This window comes from Rutidosis leptorrhynchoides, chromosome 3 (genome assembly GCF_046630445.1).
Source record: "Rutidosis leptorrhynchoides isolate AG116_Rl617_1_P2 chromosome 3, CSIRO_AGI_Rlap_v1, whole genome shotgun sequence".
NCBI classification, from domain to species: domain Eukaryota; kingdom Viridiplantae; phylum Streptophyta; class Magnoliopsida; order Asterales; family Asteraceae; genus Rutidosis; species Rutidosis leptorrhynchoides.
Window position 1 is genome coordinate 496,510,832 of NC_092335.1, and position 18,202 is coordinate 496,529,033.

Sequence of the window (18,202 nt, forward strand, 5' to 3'; positions counted from 1 at the left end):
CGATGATGTAAACTCTCACGATTTCTAATACACCGTCGCATTTCACCTCCTTAGAAACCCTAACAGATCTGTCGAAATGTATGAATCCACAAACTCTCTCGTTTAATTACTTGCTAAATCTGTAAATCGAGGGTTTGAAAGTGTTAGTTCCAATCAATAAACAAAATAAAGGCGACACCAATGGCTGAAGAAGCAAGCTTTGAAGATCATCATCTTGCTTCCATGACTACTGATGATATACAAAGAGCTTCTCCTCTTTTCGACTTGCTTCACAGATCTATTTTACGTTTTATTTATTTATTTATTTATTTATTTATTTATATTTATATAGAGAAAATTCCACTGATAGTCACCGTGATTTACATTAATCATCCTTATCTTTCAATAATCATACCAATCATCCCTGAGCTTGTAAGGATTGCACGGCAATGGTCCTTGCACTAACTCTATTAAATTATTTCGCTAAATCTAACATGTGATTATGTTAAGGGAGGTGATACTCACACACCTATTTTTGATCCATACACACTTAATTTACTAATATATCCTTACTTACAATGATAGTGGTTCAATTCCCGTATGGATATAAGGATATAATTGGAAGTTTTATGGTAAAAAGTGTGTATGGATCAAAAACTGGTGTGTGAGTATCAACTCCCGTATGTAAATGACATGGTTGTCTTTTTACTCTTCTTCCTCCTTCACCAATTCACCTACTTTTCATCTCTTGATTCAAATTTAAACCTTCAAATTGGTAATATAATAAAGAATCTCGACTTAAGTTTGTAAATTTCAATTACATTCATTTTGGGCTCTTTTTCTTAACCATCGTTTTAGTTTCTATTTTTTCTCCACTGCGCAACCTGCCTGTACTATGTGAACAATTGCAGATGCCCTGAATATATACAAACCGCTCTTATGGGTAAAACGCCTCAAAATAATGATAGGAGTAGCCCATTGACTCGCTTATTTGCATTCTACAAAAGAAGATCCAGGTATATATGGGGGTGTACAAAGCACTCATATATTCCTAGATCAAGTAGTCTTTTGCTCCACATGACTTATGGTTATAAAAGAATCGCTTCAGTATTTTTGTTTTCATGTTTACATTCTTAGAGTTATATTTTCTGTCTGTTGTTGCGGGATAGTAACGCAAAACTGATTGATTTGGGGTTAGAGAATTCCGGTCTTGATATTGAAACTGTTTATAGACCCCGAGTATATGAGAACTGGTACATAGTGGAAAAAAAGAGAATAGATACTGAGAAGATCTGCAGATTTACTATTATAATGATTGATTGGTCCAATTGTAATGGATATAGAGAATAGTCCTGATGAGTCAGCACCATAGTTTGGTTGAGTGGGCAGGCCAAATCATATCAAGTAGAAGAAATCAAAAGAAATTTTGGATCAACATAGTGAAAAAGGGTTTGGATCCATTATCATTCCCAAATTTCTGTCTGATAGCAATGGAGTAGCCATTTCACCATATATGCTGTTTGTAAAAAATGGATACTTGATAGCATGAGTAACATTGTTGAAGTACTTTGATTGTGTGATATAGATCTTACTTGTTTTGAAAATATATTATCCACCATTATGCCAACTAGCTTTCGATGAAAGCATCATGTTGTACTTGGAGTATACACAAGTAACATACACTGATAAATCTTTTTCTTTCCATTCATTCTCAAAAGGTCATGAGCTATTATGGCTAAATGTATTTTTGAAGTTGTTAGCTAGCCTTAACTTGGTTTTTTTAGAAATCTTATACAAAATATAACACATCCAAATATATAATCTATCATAAGAAAAGAAGAAATATTATCTTTGGTTTTTAGGAGTGAAGATAGCACTCAAGCAAGACATCCGAGATTGTATCCATTGATGGGCGTTGTTGTTGATCCCGTTGAAGACATTTTGAAATGAGTTTCGCCAACTTGAACACTCCCTTTGGAGGATGATTGTTATCTAGAAGCTGTGGATCCATTATCATTCCCAAATTATCTATGTTCGATAGCAAAGGAGTAGCCCATTTCACCAAATTTTGTTTTCCTTCAGGTCTATTTTCATCATACACCAGCAGCCCGGTTAGTATTTCCAGCAGTACCACTCCAAATGAATATATCTCGCTCTTTATGCCAAATCCTGCCGAATTTCTAATTCCTGCCAAAGGCCATTGGCAAGTACATGAATAATGATACAAGTGCATATACGTATATCTTCATGCCCAATACCATGTAACGAATTGGTTGCAATATAACTTTGAAACACTTGATATGAAGCAGATCAGTAACCTTTAATAGTATAGTACATTCCAACAATATTACTAATTGGAGAAGATCCACTTTCACAGTAGAACTTACCATATGACTTTGGGATACCATCAAACTTGTCTGCTTGGTATCGAAACCACTCAGGTGCGGCATAAACTGTCGTATCTTTACTTAAATCGTATGAGCCGACACCAAAAAACGAATCTTCTACTACTTCAGAGTCGGAAAGTCTAGCATTATTTTCCTGAAACTTGTAAAAAAGGAAACATAAATTGATGTTCTGTTTCAGATGAAAACTGGGAGTATGTAAGAAGGCACATAGCGTTACGTTGTCCACCAATATAAGAGAGGTCTTAAATTGCATATATGCTGGTTGGTTTGTCTGATGTAAAATAGACAGACCTTGAGCCGCTCTTAGTGCTATTTTCAGTCCTGCAACCCAACAAAGTGATGTTTTACCTTCTTCTGCATAGGCACAACATATACATGCATTAAGTCTCTACAATTCAAAGCCAATCTAATTATGAAAGGTATTCAAGAACGACTCGAAAAGCATAGTCATATTAGTTCATTAAATTGAAATCATTGCTTAAGCAAAATGTCTGAAGATTTTTTCACAGCTGCGTACAGAAGATAATCTTACGTCTGAATAGACATCTATCTAAACTTTGATCTGCAACGCGCTCATCAGGATGATTGAATTCATTAGCTTTTAGACGCAGCTGCAAACCAAAATAAATCATCAGATGTAATCTTAATCTTAATAGTTTGCAAAATAGATGGAAAATGCATATCCGTCCCAAGATAGCCAAGGGGTTGGGCCGCGTACATCTTAGCAAAAATACTCGCCAACCTTTTTCTTAATCTCAGAAACTTGCCTCAGTTTCATCAACGGTTGTGATTTCCTCACTTCAAAGCCACGATACACAGACTGTATGATCAAAGCTGCTTCATTCCGCAGCAGAATGTATTCAAAAGAACTTAACCTTTGATCGTTAGATTTCTGAACACTAATTTCATTTTTATTTTCTCCTGCTGCAGCCGTCGACAACTCAGCCTTGCCTGTGAAGAAAGTTCTTAGCCTATTATAGAAATTTACTTCATCACCGACAGAATCAATGGGATTTCTTTCTGTCAATAGAATGAAATCGAGCTTGAACACAACTTCTGCCATTGTAGGCCTTTTTCTTGGTTGATTATGCAAACACCGTCCTGCTATGCTTACAAACTCCTTCAGGGATTTTTTTAAAATTTTTTGACCGTTCAATCTAGGGTCAATAATCTTATTCAGTTTTCCCTCTTTAATTTGGTCTTGAGCCCAAACTGCCAAACTCCATTGCTCTTCATCAATGCTTCGATCAACCGCTTGCCTACCGGACAAGACCTCAAATAGCACAACCCCAAAGGCATAAACATCGGATTTTCTTGTCACTTGTCCACTCAAAAAATAAGATGGGTCCATATATCCAAATGTCCCTTTGACTCCGGTGCTCACAAAAGTTTTTGTTTGGTTTATTGGTCCAACTTTGGCCAACCCAAAGTCTGAAATTTTAGCATCAAATTTTGCATCCAACAAAATATTGGAGGTCTTCACATCGCGATGTATGATGCCATGTTGAGTTGATGGACCAGTGTGAAGGTAATCTAACCCACGAGCCGCACCTACACATATTTTTAATCTTTGTAACCAGGATAGATCCGTACCTGCTTTGTGGAGGTGATCTTGAAGGTTCCCATTGGGCATAAACTCATAGGCTAGAACCATCTCGTTTCCTTCACTGCAATAACCGATAAGTGACACAAGATTAGCATGTCGCAGCTTAGAAAGAATCTCAATTTCAGCCACAAATTCACGGGCTCCTTGGTTAGATGTAGTTTGCAACCGTTTTAATGCAACTTGGTCTACTAAACCAATTTTGCTGATACATTTATACACGTTACCAAAACCTCCTCGCCCAATAACTAGTTTCTCATCAAAGTTGTTGGTTGCTGATAAAATATCTTCAAGTGTGAAACGTTGAAAAGTTGGCTCATGCTGTATGATTGAGGAGTTTGTATCCACAGCCACCGTATGATCAGATAATAACATTATCGGCTCCGAGCTGTTCTTCAATAGCTTCAGAGTTGCTGGTCAACGGGTATATTTAGGATTTGCTAGTTGGGAGGCATTGACAAAGTCTTTTTGGAAAGAGCACATAGAAAGATAGAAAAGTCAACAGAGTTTTAATATCTACTTAATCAGTATTTTCTATTCAATAACAACTCTTATTTCTTACTTAAATTCTTAATTTTAATTATAAAAATTCACGGATGTTACCTGGTGCTTGTACTACTAGATTACACGGACATGTGAATGGCCATCATTGTTTCCATTTGTTGCGCGAAGAGTCCTTTTACTAACAACCATTATATGTTTCCGTTAATATTCATTTGAAGATAAATTTCTCATTTCCCCTTTCCCTTTCCATTACCTTTCACCCACAGCTTAACAACAAAATCTCTTTTTCTTTGCTCATCGTCCCCTTTCTTAAACCCCCTCTTTTCATTATTGGATCTGTTCAGTTTCTATAGAGATTTCATATCGACACTGCCAAAGGATCACGAATCAGTTGCAGTATATATTCATCAAATAAAAAAAAGCAGGATAAATGAGTGTTCATCCAACTCATTGTAACTATGAACTAGTTAAATCATCTACTCTGCCCATATACCATTATCAAAAACCTATATTTGCATTCACATTTAATCTCAGATATATTAGCAATTGCAATTGTGTAAATTTGTTACCATAACAACACGATTCCAGAATCCACAGCAACCGCCCCCCAGGCACGAGATTTCCGATGATGTAAACTCTCTCAATTTCTGATCTACCGTCGCCTTTCACCTCCTTAGAAACCCTAACAACCGTGCTCTTATGCAGTCGCAATCACCAACAGATCTGTCGAAATATATGAATCCACAACCTCTTTCGTTTAATTACCTGCTAAATGTGTAATTCGTGTAGGTCGTTGTTTTCTTCCTTGTTTGGGTATGGGTATTTTTGGAGTTCTTTCCTGTATTAGCCTCATGCTCCCTATATTTTGGAGTTTTTAGTTCTTTCGTGTATTAGCATCTTAGCTATATTATATTACTAGCAAGACCCGCAAAATTTGCGATTTCGGCAATAAAAATTTCAAATATAGTCTATTACGTAAGAGATAATATAAAATACATACCAAGCTATATGTTGTAGGTATTATCAAGTGGAGATATAACTGAATTCCAATAATAACAGAAAATATACTTAAAGTTCAAATGAGTGAACAAAATTAAAAATGTGGAACAACTTAATTTATTAGTAGTACTTCATTTTGATAAGAAAACACAATTATGTAGCTAAAAATTTCTCCGATGACTTTCCCACAGATGATTGAGTGTGAAAAATCTTTTGAAGTACTCATTTAGTGTCATCACAAAATCAATTTGTTGTTTTTCTTTAAGAATACTTCGAATATCCTTTAAACTCTTCTCGCGGAGTTTATCACCCTACATCAAAAAGAAAGAAAAGTTAGTATTTGAAAATTTCATTGGAATTGATCATATTATGGATTTAAAGTTTATTATTTGTTTTACCTGTTCCATTAAGTCCAAAAAATGGTAAATTTTCCTGTTAAAGCTGACATATGCGTTGCAAAATTTGTCATAGCACAAGCATCCCATTTATTGACAAAATCTTGTCCGGATAAAGAAGTGTCAATGGTTATTTGCAAATTGTCTAACTCTATAGTACTTTTAGTTTCTTCCTTCATCAAAATTGCTTTCAAAGTAAGCATTTTCTTCTTTTGTTCATTTGACATCTCTACATGATTGATTAGCAACTAAGAAAATAAAAAAGTAAGGGGCATTAATTATATTTAGTTACTATAATGTAACTAAAAAATACAAATTTGTAACATATTTTAGTTAATATAAATACCTCAATAACATTAGATGGACGGAATCCACCTATCCACATTATACAACGGGCCGGTGGTGGCATCCAAACACCATATAAAATACTGAAGATATTTATTTGCGAAGCTGTTCGCTTCTTTTGAAATAGTTCATTGTAATGTGAAAAAATAGCATCCAGAGTTGGAATAATTGCAGAGACATTGAAGTTTGACATCATCTTTTTACGCAGAGTTAATATAAGTCGTTGATGTTCTTCAAACCAATCCGAATATATTTTTGTAAAGTTAAGTGGATCTTTAATATATGCATGTGTTTACGACACAGTAAAATACAATTAGCATATATATATATATATACTATGACAATAGAATAAAGAAATAGAGATGTGTATAGTAAGCAAAAACGTTACCAGTCTTTATGTCTCCTTGCATGTTTGCCTGTAAAATATGTTAAGGTTTTTTATTGGTTGGTAACAAAGTAATAGAATACACAGACATTTGTATAGGCGATAAATTTGTTGTACACATTGTCATGAAAAAATGTTTAAAATTAAGTACCTTTACATGAAGATCCTTTTGAATCTGTGTTGCTTGTTCTCGAACTGTCTTTTCCAGTTTAGTTATATATGCCTACATTTAAAAAAAAGTTCATATGTAGATTATCTACATTGGAATAGACACAACATATTTCTACAAACAAAGCTGAGTACGATTCATAACTATTACAACATTATATATCTACTTTCATACGATCATTTAATAAATAAATATTTTTTCCATCTACTACTATCCATCAAAGTAAAACATTATATTATATTTCGTACTATATAATAAAACTGAATATTTCTTTAAGCGTTGTTTTACATGTTAACCTTCAATCTAAGGCATTACAATTCTACAATCTAAAGCATTATATTTGGTTGTGAATACAAAACATAAAATTATTCTGTGAATGTTAAGCAAAGCATAGAAAGATTAGATGAGACTTAATAAACGAATTGGCAATTGCCAATTGACAATCCGTTTTGGTAGATAATAATATAAGAGGTCAAATAATTTATAACAATTCTGAGGACTTCTTTCATGATACAATTGTTTATGCAATTGAAATGCAAAAAAATAAATAATGATGAAACACACCTCTTTTCGCATCCTGCATTTCCTATTTGCCTCTCTTTGTTTAATTTTTTTTTCCATCCTCTACGTATAAATAGAAGTATCAAATGGTTGAGTTATGAAAACGTAATATTTTCAATATTTGATCAATATAAATCATTTTTTCTAACCTTTTCCTCTTGATTGTTGTTAGTTTCATTGTTGATGGCTATCTTCTTTGATTTATTCATGAGTTCCATATTCATATCCGAATGCTTTTTCGTCACCATGATGTTAAATAGGCGTAGTTATAGAGTTCACTCAGATGACACCATGTATATAGATAGTACATAGACGTTGTGTGTATATATATATATATATATACGTATATTTAGGGTTAATTTTATTTGTTAATGTAGGCAATTGTATTGATAGGAAATGTTTATTAGCTCCATAATTTTAGCATGATTGCCCATAATTTTTGCATGATTGCCCATGGTGTAATCATAAACACATTATGCCGTGTATTGAGGCTATTAAATCTTTTATAAAATCATAAATAATAAAGATTACCTATTTAAAAAAAGGTTTATTTTTGTAAATGATGTTATCCCTTGTTTTGAGGAATTGAACAACTGTAAATTTTATACGACGACCGAAACACATCATTTGTTAGTAATGGTTAATTTAAATTAACCAAAAAATTAGTACGTAATTGAATTTCAGTTAATTTTTATTTACTAATAATTGCTTTTTATTAAAAGTAACTTAATTAGTTGGCATTTATGTTGAATTGAATATATCATTTGTTGCATAGTTTGAAATAATTTCTAATTTATTTAAGGATTTTTATGGATCATCGTGTAATAGTTGAACATTTTTTGAAAATTTGAGATATTTTCTTATTTAATTTACATAGACCGTAATATATTTTTATTATAAACCACGATTGATGCAATGAATGTCTTGGTTTCCAAAAATAAGTATATTGTAATTTGTGGATACATTCATAAAACATTCATTTAGATGGTACATTTCAATGTGACTGTTTAATTTTTTGTAGGACTGGTTTGACCTACCGTAAATATACATGTTAATGAATGATTGCCTCATATATAAAGTGGATTCATGTGAAGTTAAAAGTTGATTTGAAAAGAAACTTAAGTTGCAAAAGAATGAATACCACACCATATATATAAATATATAATATAATATAAATATAAATATAAATATAAATGATAACTAAAAACAAAATAGATAAACGTTTCAGAATAACATAACAATGAGATTATCAAAGCAAAATGTTAAAAACATAATTGAAAATGAAACTTCATTTATAGGACGGCTTTATTTTAGTCAAGCATTGCCTTCATTGCTCTAATCTTCAAGAAAAACAACCCCACCATTTTGCTCATTCACACCATCAACGAAACCTTCACCACCAAGGTTTTGTAGACTATATTTATAAATATAAGAATTATTAGTAATTCGATTGTTTATGAAATATATAAGTCTGAAAATGAAATGATTTGAAATAATATAATATGTCTTACACTGCCGTATAGTCAACTATAGAGTCGATATGCTCATTGATGAAAAGGCGAGTACCCCAAACGTGGTTAGTAACAACAGGACCACCTATTAGAAACAATTACATTAGGGGCTAAGTTGAGTTTAACCTGTTGTAATGGTTAAAGGTCTAAATTATATGTAATTGAAAATGAGAATTTTATAAGGCATTATATAAATATAAATGTGATTACCTTCCCACTCTTTAATGAAGCAGTTGTTAAGCAAGAAGATTATTGGAACTACATCATCTCCATGAGTTGTAGCATAATCATACAGCTGTACCGCGTTGGTCGAACTAAACGAAACTGTGATCCTATGACCACTGTCATGCATACACACATAGGATTAAGACTTTTTAAAATTGTTGTTTTCAATTTCAAACATCAGTAGCATAAAATTTAAAAAGTTGCAATATACATAATATGTATGAAATGTAGCCTAACATACGCTAAATCTTGGAGAGTAAATCGAATAAATTGCATAGGGTGTCCGTTCACAATTGCCACACGTAGACGTCTTAGTTCGACCAGTTGTCCAACAACATCTAAATTTAAAAAAATATAAAACAGTATATTCTTATTCCGATTAATATAATACAATATAATTGGAATGTATGTATATATTTTAGAAGGAAATATAGAAATCATACCAAAAGCAAGAGTGGGATCTAATACCGACGAGAGGATGTCAGGGTAATTAAAAGGAAGGTATTCGTCATTTGGAAGATTAAAAGGTGGACATGGCTGAAGGTTGGTGTGAAGTAGAAACTGGATCTTCCACAAGTGATCTAGCAACTTATAACGATCTTCGTATGGAAGCACATTAAAACCCGATATGTCAAAAAAATGACCTTCAACTAAGATACCTTCAAACATTGGTATTAAACTCCGATTGATGGATGCAATGATTTTATGTCCCTATTTAAAATAATTATAAGCGACCTTTTGTAAATTGGATTGGAAACATGTGAAGGTATATGTAATAACATTTATTAGGTATATACATTAACATAATGATTAACATAATGATGATAGTACCTGTTGATCAATTAGCACAACCTCCAAAGAAAGTAAATTAGCTGGAGTCTTCCAAAAGGTTTTTCTCGTTACTGCAAAAACCTTGACTCGGACATTAGGATTTAATAATCCACGATGTAAATTGTTCAAGTCAGTGAACTGCACTATATTGTCCATTATTTGGACGATTTTAACAAAATTGAATGTGTGATGAATAGAAGGTAATTGGCATATCTATATATAGTGGGTTGAATGATCTTTTTAAAAATTGAAAAGATTTCTTTATGTTAATGAGGAGCATATAATTAGCAAAAATAATGCAGAATAATTGTATTATGACTGTAGATTTTATTTTTCATGCAAAGCACAAATAACTTTGATTCTGTTTTAGGCGTATTTGATATATAATTAAAATGATGCAAGATAATACAATTAATTAATATGCATTTATTATAATAAAATGACAATAGTTGTACATATAGTCTAGGATTACCTGTCGCAAAATTAACCATTCTATGCAACTTAATTAATATGCCTCAAAAGCTGATCTCATTCATATATCACCAATTTCACAAATAAGTAGTGATGATGTACCTAAAAAACAACACAACCATAAGAATTTAATTAAACATATACAACCCATTAGTACTATAAATCATATATGTTTGTAAGTGACTTACCTTCCAATAACCTTGATGTTGAACCTGCTGACTTAAATAAGTCATAACAGCAAAACATCAATTACATTAGTAATAAATAAAAGGTCTGTGTATACATAAAATATCTGTGCACAGACCTGGTAATTATAAATTATAAACATCAATTACATCGGCAGGGAACGACTTTGAATATTACACAACCTTAAATTACAGGCCTTGTGATGGAAGAAAATCAAATAAACTTAATCTTGTAAATAAACAATGCCAGGTACATGTTATAAAAGGATAAATCAAAACTCAGAATTTGTACATGTAAAAAGGTGAAAAATAACAAATATACTTAAAAATACTCTAAGCTAAATACGCCTTAACACTTCCTTGTAAACCACATTTTTGGTTGTTTTTGAATCATTCCCGTCCTCGTCCAATATAACCACCTTCAAACCCTTCTTTGTAGTGAAACGAGAAACAGCGACATACAGCTGGCCATGAGTGAAGACGGGCTTCCTAAGATATAACCCAACATTTGAAAGCGATTGACCCTGACTCTTATTAATTGTCATCGCAAAGCAAACAGATACAGGAAATTGACGTCGTTGAAACTTAACTACAATTTTCTTGTCCGTAGGTGCAATGATCATCCTCGGTATGTACGTAAGGTTACCGAAAGAGTGTCCAGTAATTATACGTGCTTCAATGGTATGTTCTGCCAACCTTTCAACTTGTAAGCGTGTACCATTACACAAACCTTTTGACTGGTCAATGTTACGAAGTAACATTATAGGTACTCCTACCTTCAAAGCAAGTCTATGGTTAGGCACACCCAGAACCGTAAGACCATTTAAAATTTCAGGAGAATATAACTGTTGAGCAAAAATATCATTGTCCTCATCAGGGGTTAGATTATCAGAACTATAGTATACCCTTTCTTCACCGATTAAAGTTGATAAAATCTGATCGTTTATCGAGTTTACTTCTTCATTTGTCGTAGCTAAGATTGCCCTGGTCTGGAAAAATTTGGGATCTACTAAATTTTCATGAAGTGAAGGATATGTCGAATTAACTATTGTTTCAACAGGGTTGGAACCTGTTTCAAGTAAGATCTCATCAGGAAAGTCTACGTCTGCTTCACCATCGTTTGGAGTGTTAATCTTCCCCTCTCCAATTTTTAATATCTACTCAGCAAATTCAGCAATCTCCTTCATTTCAGAATCATTGCTATCACATCTGAGACGCATGTTTTTGGTTAATTTCAGAACCTTACATTTTCGCCATAAATATGATGAATGGATTGAGGCATCAACTATTTCAGACCTTGTTCCTCATTGTATCACTGGAAGAATTTGGCAAAAATCACCACCAAAGACAACTACCTTGCCACCAAATGGCTCAGAACTCTTATTCGATTTGATAATGTCTTTCATTGTACGATCAAAAGCCTCAAAACAATGTCTGTGCATCATCGGGGCTTCATCCCAAATGATTAACCTTGCTTGGTTCAACAGGGCAGCAAGTTCACTTTCAGGTTTGATTGAATAGAATGAATCCTCTAACACGTTAATCGGAATGGCGAACCTTGAATGTGCTGTTCTACCTCCGATTAAAAGTAATGCAGCTATTCCACTTGAGGTAATGTTAATTACTATATCTCCGCGTGATCTTATTGCTGCTGCAAGAGTTTTCCAAACAAAAGTCTTTCCGGTACCTCCGTAACCATATAAGAAAAATAGTTGTGATTCATCATTATCAATTGAAGCAACGATTGTGTCAAAGGTTAACTTTTGTTCAGATGTCATTGTTGATAAAAAAAAAAGCTTGATGTTCTTCGCGAAGAGTCTCTACGTCATATGACAGCTCATCGTGAATCAACATGTTGCACGACTGTTGTATGAACTCATAATCGGGAAATGGCATATTGGGTATGTTTTTTAAAGTTGACCCCGACCTATTTAATTGTTTCTCAATTCTAGCAAGAGCAAGGTTGTGCAAAACATGCTTCAATGCATCTGGATCTAGCACAAAAGAAACATAGTTACAACATGTAATAATATTATATACACTGATTTTATATATATTTTTTGTCCGTTTTCTGATTTGTTATATTCAATGAGTTTAACTTTATGAACATATTGTTTCAGTATGGTATTATATGTGTATCATGTATGCAGTATGTATATTTTATATAAATATCAGTATACAAAATAAATTATATGATTATACACTTACCCTTAGATCTCAGACGTTCATGGACTTCATGTGTGAGGTCATCTGATAGTAAGTCGCATGTTTGTTGCCACACACGTTCAGGACATGAGATACTATCTGATGTAATCAATGAAACAAAGAGGTTTCGACATTGTTCACCGCAAGCCCATTGATGAACCTCTTTGATCGAAGCAACGTACTCTTTATCGTCCGCTAACAGTCCCATAGCATAGCAAGCATCCTTGTAAGTATGGTATAAAATACCATTCACAGTGCGTATATCTTCGTAACAGGTTGGGCCTTTAACTTTATTGAGCAAGATACGAAGATAGTAAGTCTCACCAGCTTTTGGAGGGACAAAATGAATGGGACTGACAGTTCTTTGACTTGTTCTCTTAGTCCACTTCCTTTTAGTGCTGTTCCATACGTAATGGCGCGGGAATTCAATGTAAGTATACTGCCTTGCTTCAGTATCAGAACTATTAAAGTTCATCCATTCTAAGAATTATGAAGCACCAACAGATGGCTTAGCTAGTACTGAATCCATGTCATCATGAGCATCGAATACAATTGGTTCTTGGTTTGGAAAATGGAAAGATAATCTATACACGGCAGGTTGTCTGTATAATATCGGGTAATCGAATAAACGCCATGAAGCCTCACACGCGAAAATATACCGACAGCTAAAATATTCAACAATTTCATCTTTAGCTTTTGATATTTTCTGGCCCGCATTAGTGTCCGGGTTTGTTTGAAAAGACACTGATATTCTATCAGCTCCCTTGTTGATGTATTTAAATAAATATTTAATGGAACCAACTTGATTGCACCACTCAACATTTATATGAGCTTGGTATTCTTTGAGTAGCGTCTTGTTATATGCAACTACGTTTCTGCAGAATTTGATAACTTAAATAAGTAAACGTTCCAAGTTTTAAAAAAGTTAGTTTTTTTTAATAATAAGTACTGTAAATAAATACGAACATAAAGGTTACCTGTTGTCAAGCTCTGTTCCCAATTTCATTATAAATTTACCATCTTCACGACGTCTATAAACTGGATATCCTTCACTGTCAAATCGACTTTCGTTTGTGAAATCTTTAGGGAATCTCTTTGAGCATTTACCTTTTTTCATACAAGGACAAGATGGGTTATCCGATCCGCAAGGTCCGTGCATCATAAATTCAGAGACAAGTGCATACAACTCTGGCTCTTCATCTTTGTCTGGTATTTCAGCACATATGACATTGTCGATGTCGGAGGAATTAGGTAGCTTGTTTGCTCTATCTATAAAAATGCATATGTGAGCATGAGGAAGACCTCTCTTCTGAAACTCCACCACGTATAACACTGTAATGTATAAAAAAAATTGTCTGATGTTAGAATGATTAGTATGAACTGAATAATCTTGTGTTAATGGTATAAAAAGAATTCATATAAAATTACCTCCAATTAATCCACCGAATAGTTTTCCTTCTTTTAGTTGGGTCAACAAAGCATCTAGCTTAATTTTGAAAACACGGGTTTCGATGTCAAGCCTGTCTTCGGGTTTAAGATTTTCTGTTTCTAGAAACCGCAGTATTTCAGGTCAATTAGGATTGCAAGTGAACGTAATAAACAGATCCGAATATCCATATGCTCTAACAATCGCCATTGCGTCCATATAATTCTCTCTCATGTACCTTGCACCCCCAGTAAATGACGATGGTAGAGTGATTCTTGTGCCCATAATTGAAACATCGTAATTTCCTAATTCCTGAGCTTCGTATAAACTTTCTGCCTGAACAATTCTGAATGCTTTTTGATTATTCCGTATGTAGTGTAGCCTCGTGTTTTCTACCATCGTATATGCATCAACAATAAACTGCTATAACAATGTTCTAGCCTTTAAGATCAATGAGGTTTCACCAATTCTGGTTTGTAATCTAAATGCAAAAAACTCGCGTATTGTGAGTTTAACATGTCCAGACACATCAATTATTTCTACACCTTTATGCAATATGTCTGTCCTGTAACCATCTTCTGCTTAGGGAAATAATAACAGATACTGAAGTGCAAGATAAGAAGGATGAAGCTCACATATACGCTGCATTTTTTTGTCTTGAGTTTCCAAAAGTATGTCCCTTTTATCCATTGTACCATCAAGATCACCTATTATTAGCGCGGCTACTTCATCAGCTGTCGGTAAGTTATTACTCCGTCCATCCGTAGTTCTGCTACCAATAAGCTTCATTCTTATAGGTTCAGCTGCATTAACGTCAAACCTATCCCGGGCCATTCTGAATTGTTTTACCAAAGGGTTTTTTTCATCCAATAAACCCTTTATTTCAAATACAATTGAAGGATCAAGAGATAAAGGTGTTGAATTTTTGCCCGCATTCTTCGACTTGTGAGATTTGCTGTTACTGCATAATGAAATTTTGTAAATAATTTAGATGTAATATAGCTTTATTGTTTATAATTAACAATAACATAGGGAATGAATTACTGAAGTTTATAGTATATAATTAAGTATAAAAACGTGACCTGTAAGCATTGATTCTATTTTCAACTTCATTATTAGTCGCATATATGTATAACTGGCAAAAACGCGGATCTTGACCGTCTTCAGGTAATAAGCTACCCCCAGGTGATAATTTTGACCACACATTCGGTATACGTAAGGAGCTCCACCCGAGTTAACTGAGTGATCTAATTTCCCACCAATGGAAGTAAAACTAAACATCATATTATATCGTCGGATATTTTCAATAAAATGTTTAGTTCTTTGTGAGTTTCCTGCAAACAGGCCCCTCAGTAAATTAGGTGGTTCTTGCAAACATGGTAACTCTACCTTTCCTGCTAAACAACATAACGTGTATGACTTTCTGGCAAAGCTTTTATTCCCACGCATTGCTTCAGATTTCCACAATCGAGCGTTACATGAGGTACAAATATATATCGGATCCCCTATGTCTCGATAGTCTGATTACATTCAAAAGATCACAATTAAAATTTAAGTTAAAATTATTTTTTTACTTATATTTATATTTATGTTTATATTACGCATTAATAACTACGAAATATAACTATTATGCACACCTTTTGAAATTCGAGGATCCTTTTTAGATTCGGATTCAGACCTGTTCGCGCTGGGAGTATTTATAGGATCACCAGGTAAACCAAGTGGAATCATTTCTGTTTCAGAAAAAACATATTTGGGTTTTCTTCCTCTGTGGTAAGCTGCCATAGTTATAAGTATATATTAAAGAATGATTTTGTAATTTGAAAAAATTATCAATATGTGATTTTAATTATATGAAAATATTTTCTGCTATTAATGATTACCTGGAACATTGTTGTCATTGGCAAGTGATACATTGACCTGGACATTTGTAGTGTGGCTGCGCGTTTTTGATCGTCTTGTCTGGTGAGAAGCTGCAAAAGGGAAATTAGTATTATTGTTTATTAATTTATCAGTAAACCTTTCCATGACATCTGAATATTGATGACAAAATTATTATACAGTTCCAAAGTATAATATTGTAAGAGAAGTTCCAAACCATCAGACGTAGATGAAGAGCAGTTTTTATCGCAAGTGACATTTTTCTTGGGTCTGCCTCTAGGCCTTGACGTACAGTTTGTAACTATGACATGAATAGAAAATTTTGAAGATGTTAATAGTAAGTTGAGAATACGTAACTGGTACTCAAATGTAGAAATTTCTGATAATTATATGTACGTAAAATTGATAATAATCTATAATAATAATAATGTAACATGTAAGTTAAACCTTGAGCAGGTGTTGTTGAAACATTTGCTGATGCAAAATTAGACGCTGAGCATGATGTTGTAACATTCTTTTGTAGGCAAGGTTCGTTACAACTTGTGAGAGTTGATGGTACAATAAATGTGTTATTCATTGTAATATCTTGTAGTACTGGAGATGTGTAGGTAACTGGTCTACCAACTCTAGTCTGATGTTTAGATGCAGCTGGAACAAATTGCACCAAAAACTTAAAAAGGTATTAAAAACAAATATTGAGTAAAATACTAATTTCATATTTCTTTATCAAACATAGTAAGTAACATGTAATGTGCAATATACAAAGTGCAAAATTGTATGATAGTTTCTTACATGTTTCATTTAGAACTTCATCGCTGGGATTACTGTCACCCTTACTATTTTTGGAGGTTGAAATCTTCAAACGTTGGCCTGAATTAGAAACCTTGTGGCAACCTATAATTTATTTAACACTAACAATGACAAATGTAGTTTGTATAATGGATCTCAGCATAAAAACATACATAAACATGTGCAGGTATTAGAAACAATAATGTAGTATAAAAAGCAATAGTAGTTGAACGAATAAGTTATCAAGTTACATGTAGCATCAAAAATTAGTCAGTAATAGATTTTAATAACTATTAACCTGGTAAACTAATGACGTTCGAATCGGAATCCAAGTTGAAAGGTAGAACTCCAATGTTATCTAGGTTGTATCTTCTTGGGCGAGCAACAGTCTTCCCTTTATTCGCATTTGGTTCATTTGATCCGATTGAGGTTGTTGTATACTGTTTTTGTTGAACTGAATCATGACCAATGGATTTTAATTGTTTGAGGTAAATATACATGAAACAATTATCTTTATCACATAATTTAAGAAAGCAGTAAGTAAGTAAGGAACCATTGGTAATATCAGCTAACGGCGAATGATTGTTGATGAAGTTCTTTGATTGTTTGCTGGTACAATTTCTAGTGTTTGTAGAAAGTGGTGTTCCTGTCACAAAAAATATGGTTACAACTTATTTGAATTGTACAAGATCAATAATGTAATAAGACGTTAGTAAGGATTGTCAATAACTGTTAGTGATAGTAGACACTGGTGAATTGATGGTGACATTGGTGTTCTTCCTTTTTTTATACACATAGCTTTGATTGTCGATCACATCAGATGTTCCTGTTTGAGAAACAATACAACAAATGTAAATTTTCAATAGGCAATATTTTACACTTAATTCATACAATTTGCATAGTGTAAGATTGTCTGTATATAAATTATAATATTCAAGAACGTAATTCAATATAAAAAAAAAAATTATGAACAGACCTAAGGTAGGTGAATTGTTGCTGTTGGATGGGCAATGGAGAATTGTGCTATCGGAATCGTCGGTTAAGTCATTCTGATTGGGTTTGTTCTTCCTTTTTTTAAACGCGGGATCCAATTGAGTATCCGATTTCTCCATTATAGGTTGCAGCTTTAGGGGACGGATTGTAATAATCAACGCATCAATTGTTCTTGTATTGGTTATTGTAATCTATTTGTATGGATAAACAACGATGATAGTTTTGTAATTTTGAAGACAATTTATACAACTAATCGGTGGATTAGGTTTGAATTTTTTGAATGTGGGTGAAAATTTTGAACTGAAGCGGTGGATTTTTTGGCTAACCGTGGCCAGAA

The 18,202-nt window shown here is 33.3% G+C and overlaps 3 protein-coding genes across 3 annotated transcripts; all 3 read right to left on the reverse strand.

Annotated features, from left to right (window-relative positions):
- Nucleotides 1-5,899: 5,899 nt before the first annotated feature.
- Nucleotides 5,900-7,596, reverse strand: LOC139901785 (transcription factor HBP-1b(c38)-like). Its single transcript, XM_071884462.1, has 6 exons — nt 7,498-7,596; nt 7,352-7,411; nt 6,770-6,841; nt 6,622-6,649; nt 6,235-6,506; nt 5,900-6,136 (listed from the first exon to the last, which is right to left on the reverse strand). Exons 1-6 carry the CDS (start codon nt 7,594-7,596, stop codon nt 5,900-5,902), a joined length of 768 nt encoding a protein of 255 aa, XP_071740563.1.
- Nucleotides 7,597-8,683: 1,087 nt separating this feature from the next.
- LOC139901786 (uncharacterized) lies at nt 8,684-10,619 on the reverse strand. Its single transcript, XM_071884463.1, has 8 exons — nt 10,575-10,619; nt 10,459-10,488; nt 9,916-10,053; nt 9,528-9,795; nt 9,326-9,422; nt 9,070-9,200; nt 8,860-8,944; nt 8,684-8,762 (listed from the first exon to the last, which is right to left on the reverse strand). Exons 1-8 carry the CDS (start codon nt 10,617-10,619, stop codon nt 8,684-8,686), a joined length of 873 nt encoding a protein of 290 aa, XP_071740564.1.
- A 290-nt stretch (nt 10,620-10,909) lies between these two features.
- On the reverse strand, nt 10,910-13,251 carry LOC139901787 (uncharacterized). Its single transcript, XM_071884464.1, has 4 exons — nt 12,780-13,251; nt 12,396-12,565; nt 11,927-12,331; nt 10,910-11,728 (listed from the first exon to the last, which is right to left on the reverse strand). The coding sequence occupies exons 1-4, from the start codon at nt 13,249-13,251 to the stop codon at nt 10,910-10,912; spliced, it is 1,866 nt and encodes a 621-aa protein (XP_071740565.1).
- Nucleotides 13,252-18,202: the final 4,951 nt, after the last annotated feature.

Bases quoted from the DNA above. Each gene is read 5' to 3' on its own strand.
- LOC139901786 (XM_071884463.1), bottom strand. From the start codon at position 10,619: ATGACTTATTTAAGTCAGCAGGTTCAACATCAAGGTTATTGGAAG. The intron at 10,489-10,574 runs GTAAGTCACTTA...GTTGTTTTTTAG, and splicing joins AACATCAAGGTTATTGGAAG to GTACATCATCACTACTTATT. The intron at 10,054-10,458 runs GTGATATATGAA...AATATAGTGCAG, and splicing joins ACTACTTATTTGTGAAATTG to TTCACTGACTTGAACAATTT.
- LOC139901787 (XM_071884464.1), bottom strand. From the start codon at position 13,251: ATGAACTTTAATAGTTCTGATACTGAAGCAAGGCAGTATACTTACATT. The intron at 12,566-12,779 runs GTAAGTGTATAA...CTTTTGTGCTAG, and splicing joins TGAACGTCTGAGATCTAAGG to ATCCAGATGCATTGAAGCAT. The intron at 12,332-12,395 runs GTAGAGACTCTT...TCTGAACAAAAG, and splicing joins ACGATGAGCTGTCATATGAC to TTAACCTTTGACACAATCGT.
- LOC139901785 (XM_071884462.1), bottom strand. From the start codon at position 7,596: ATGGTGACGAAAAAGCATTCGGATATGAATATGGAACTCATGAATAAA. The intron at 6,842-7,351 runs GTGTGTTTCATC...TTTTAAATGTAG, and splicing joins AATGCAGGATGCGAAAAGAG to GCATATATAACTAAACTGGA. The intron at 6,650-6,769 runs GTACTTAATTTT...CATATTTTACAG, and splicing joins AAAAGGATCTTCATGTAAAG to GCAAACATGCAAGGAGACAT.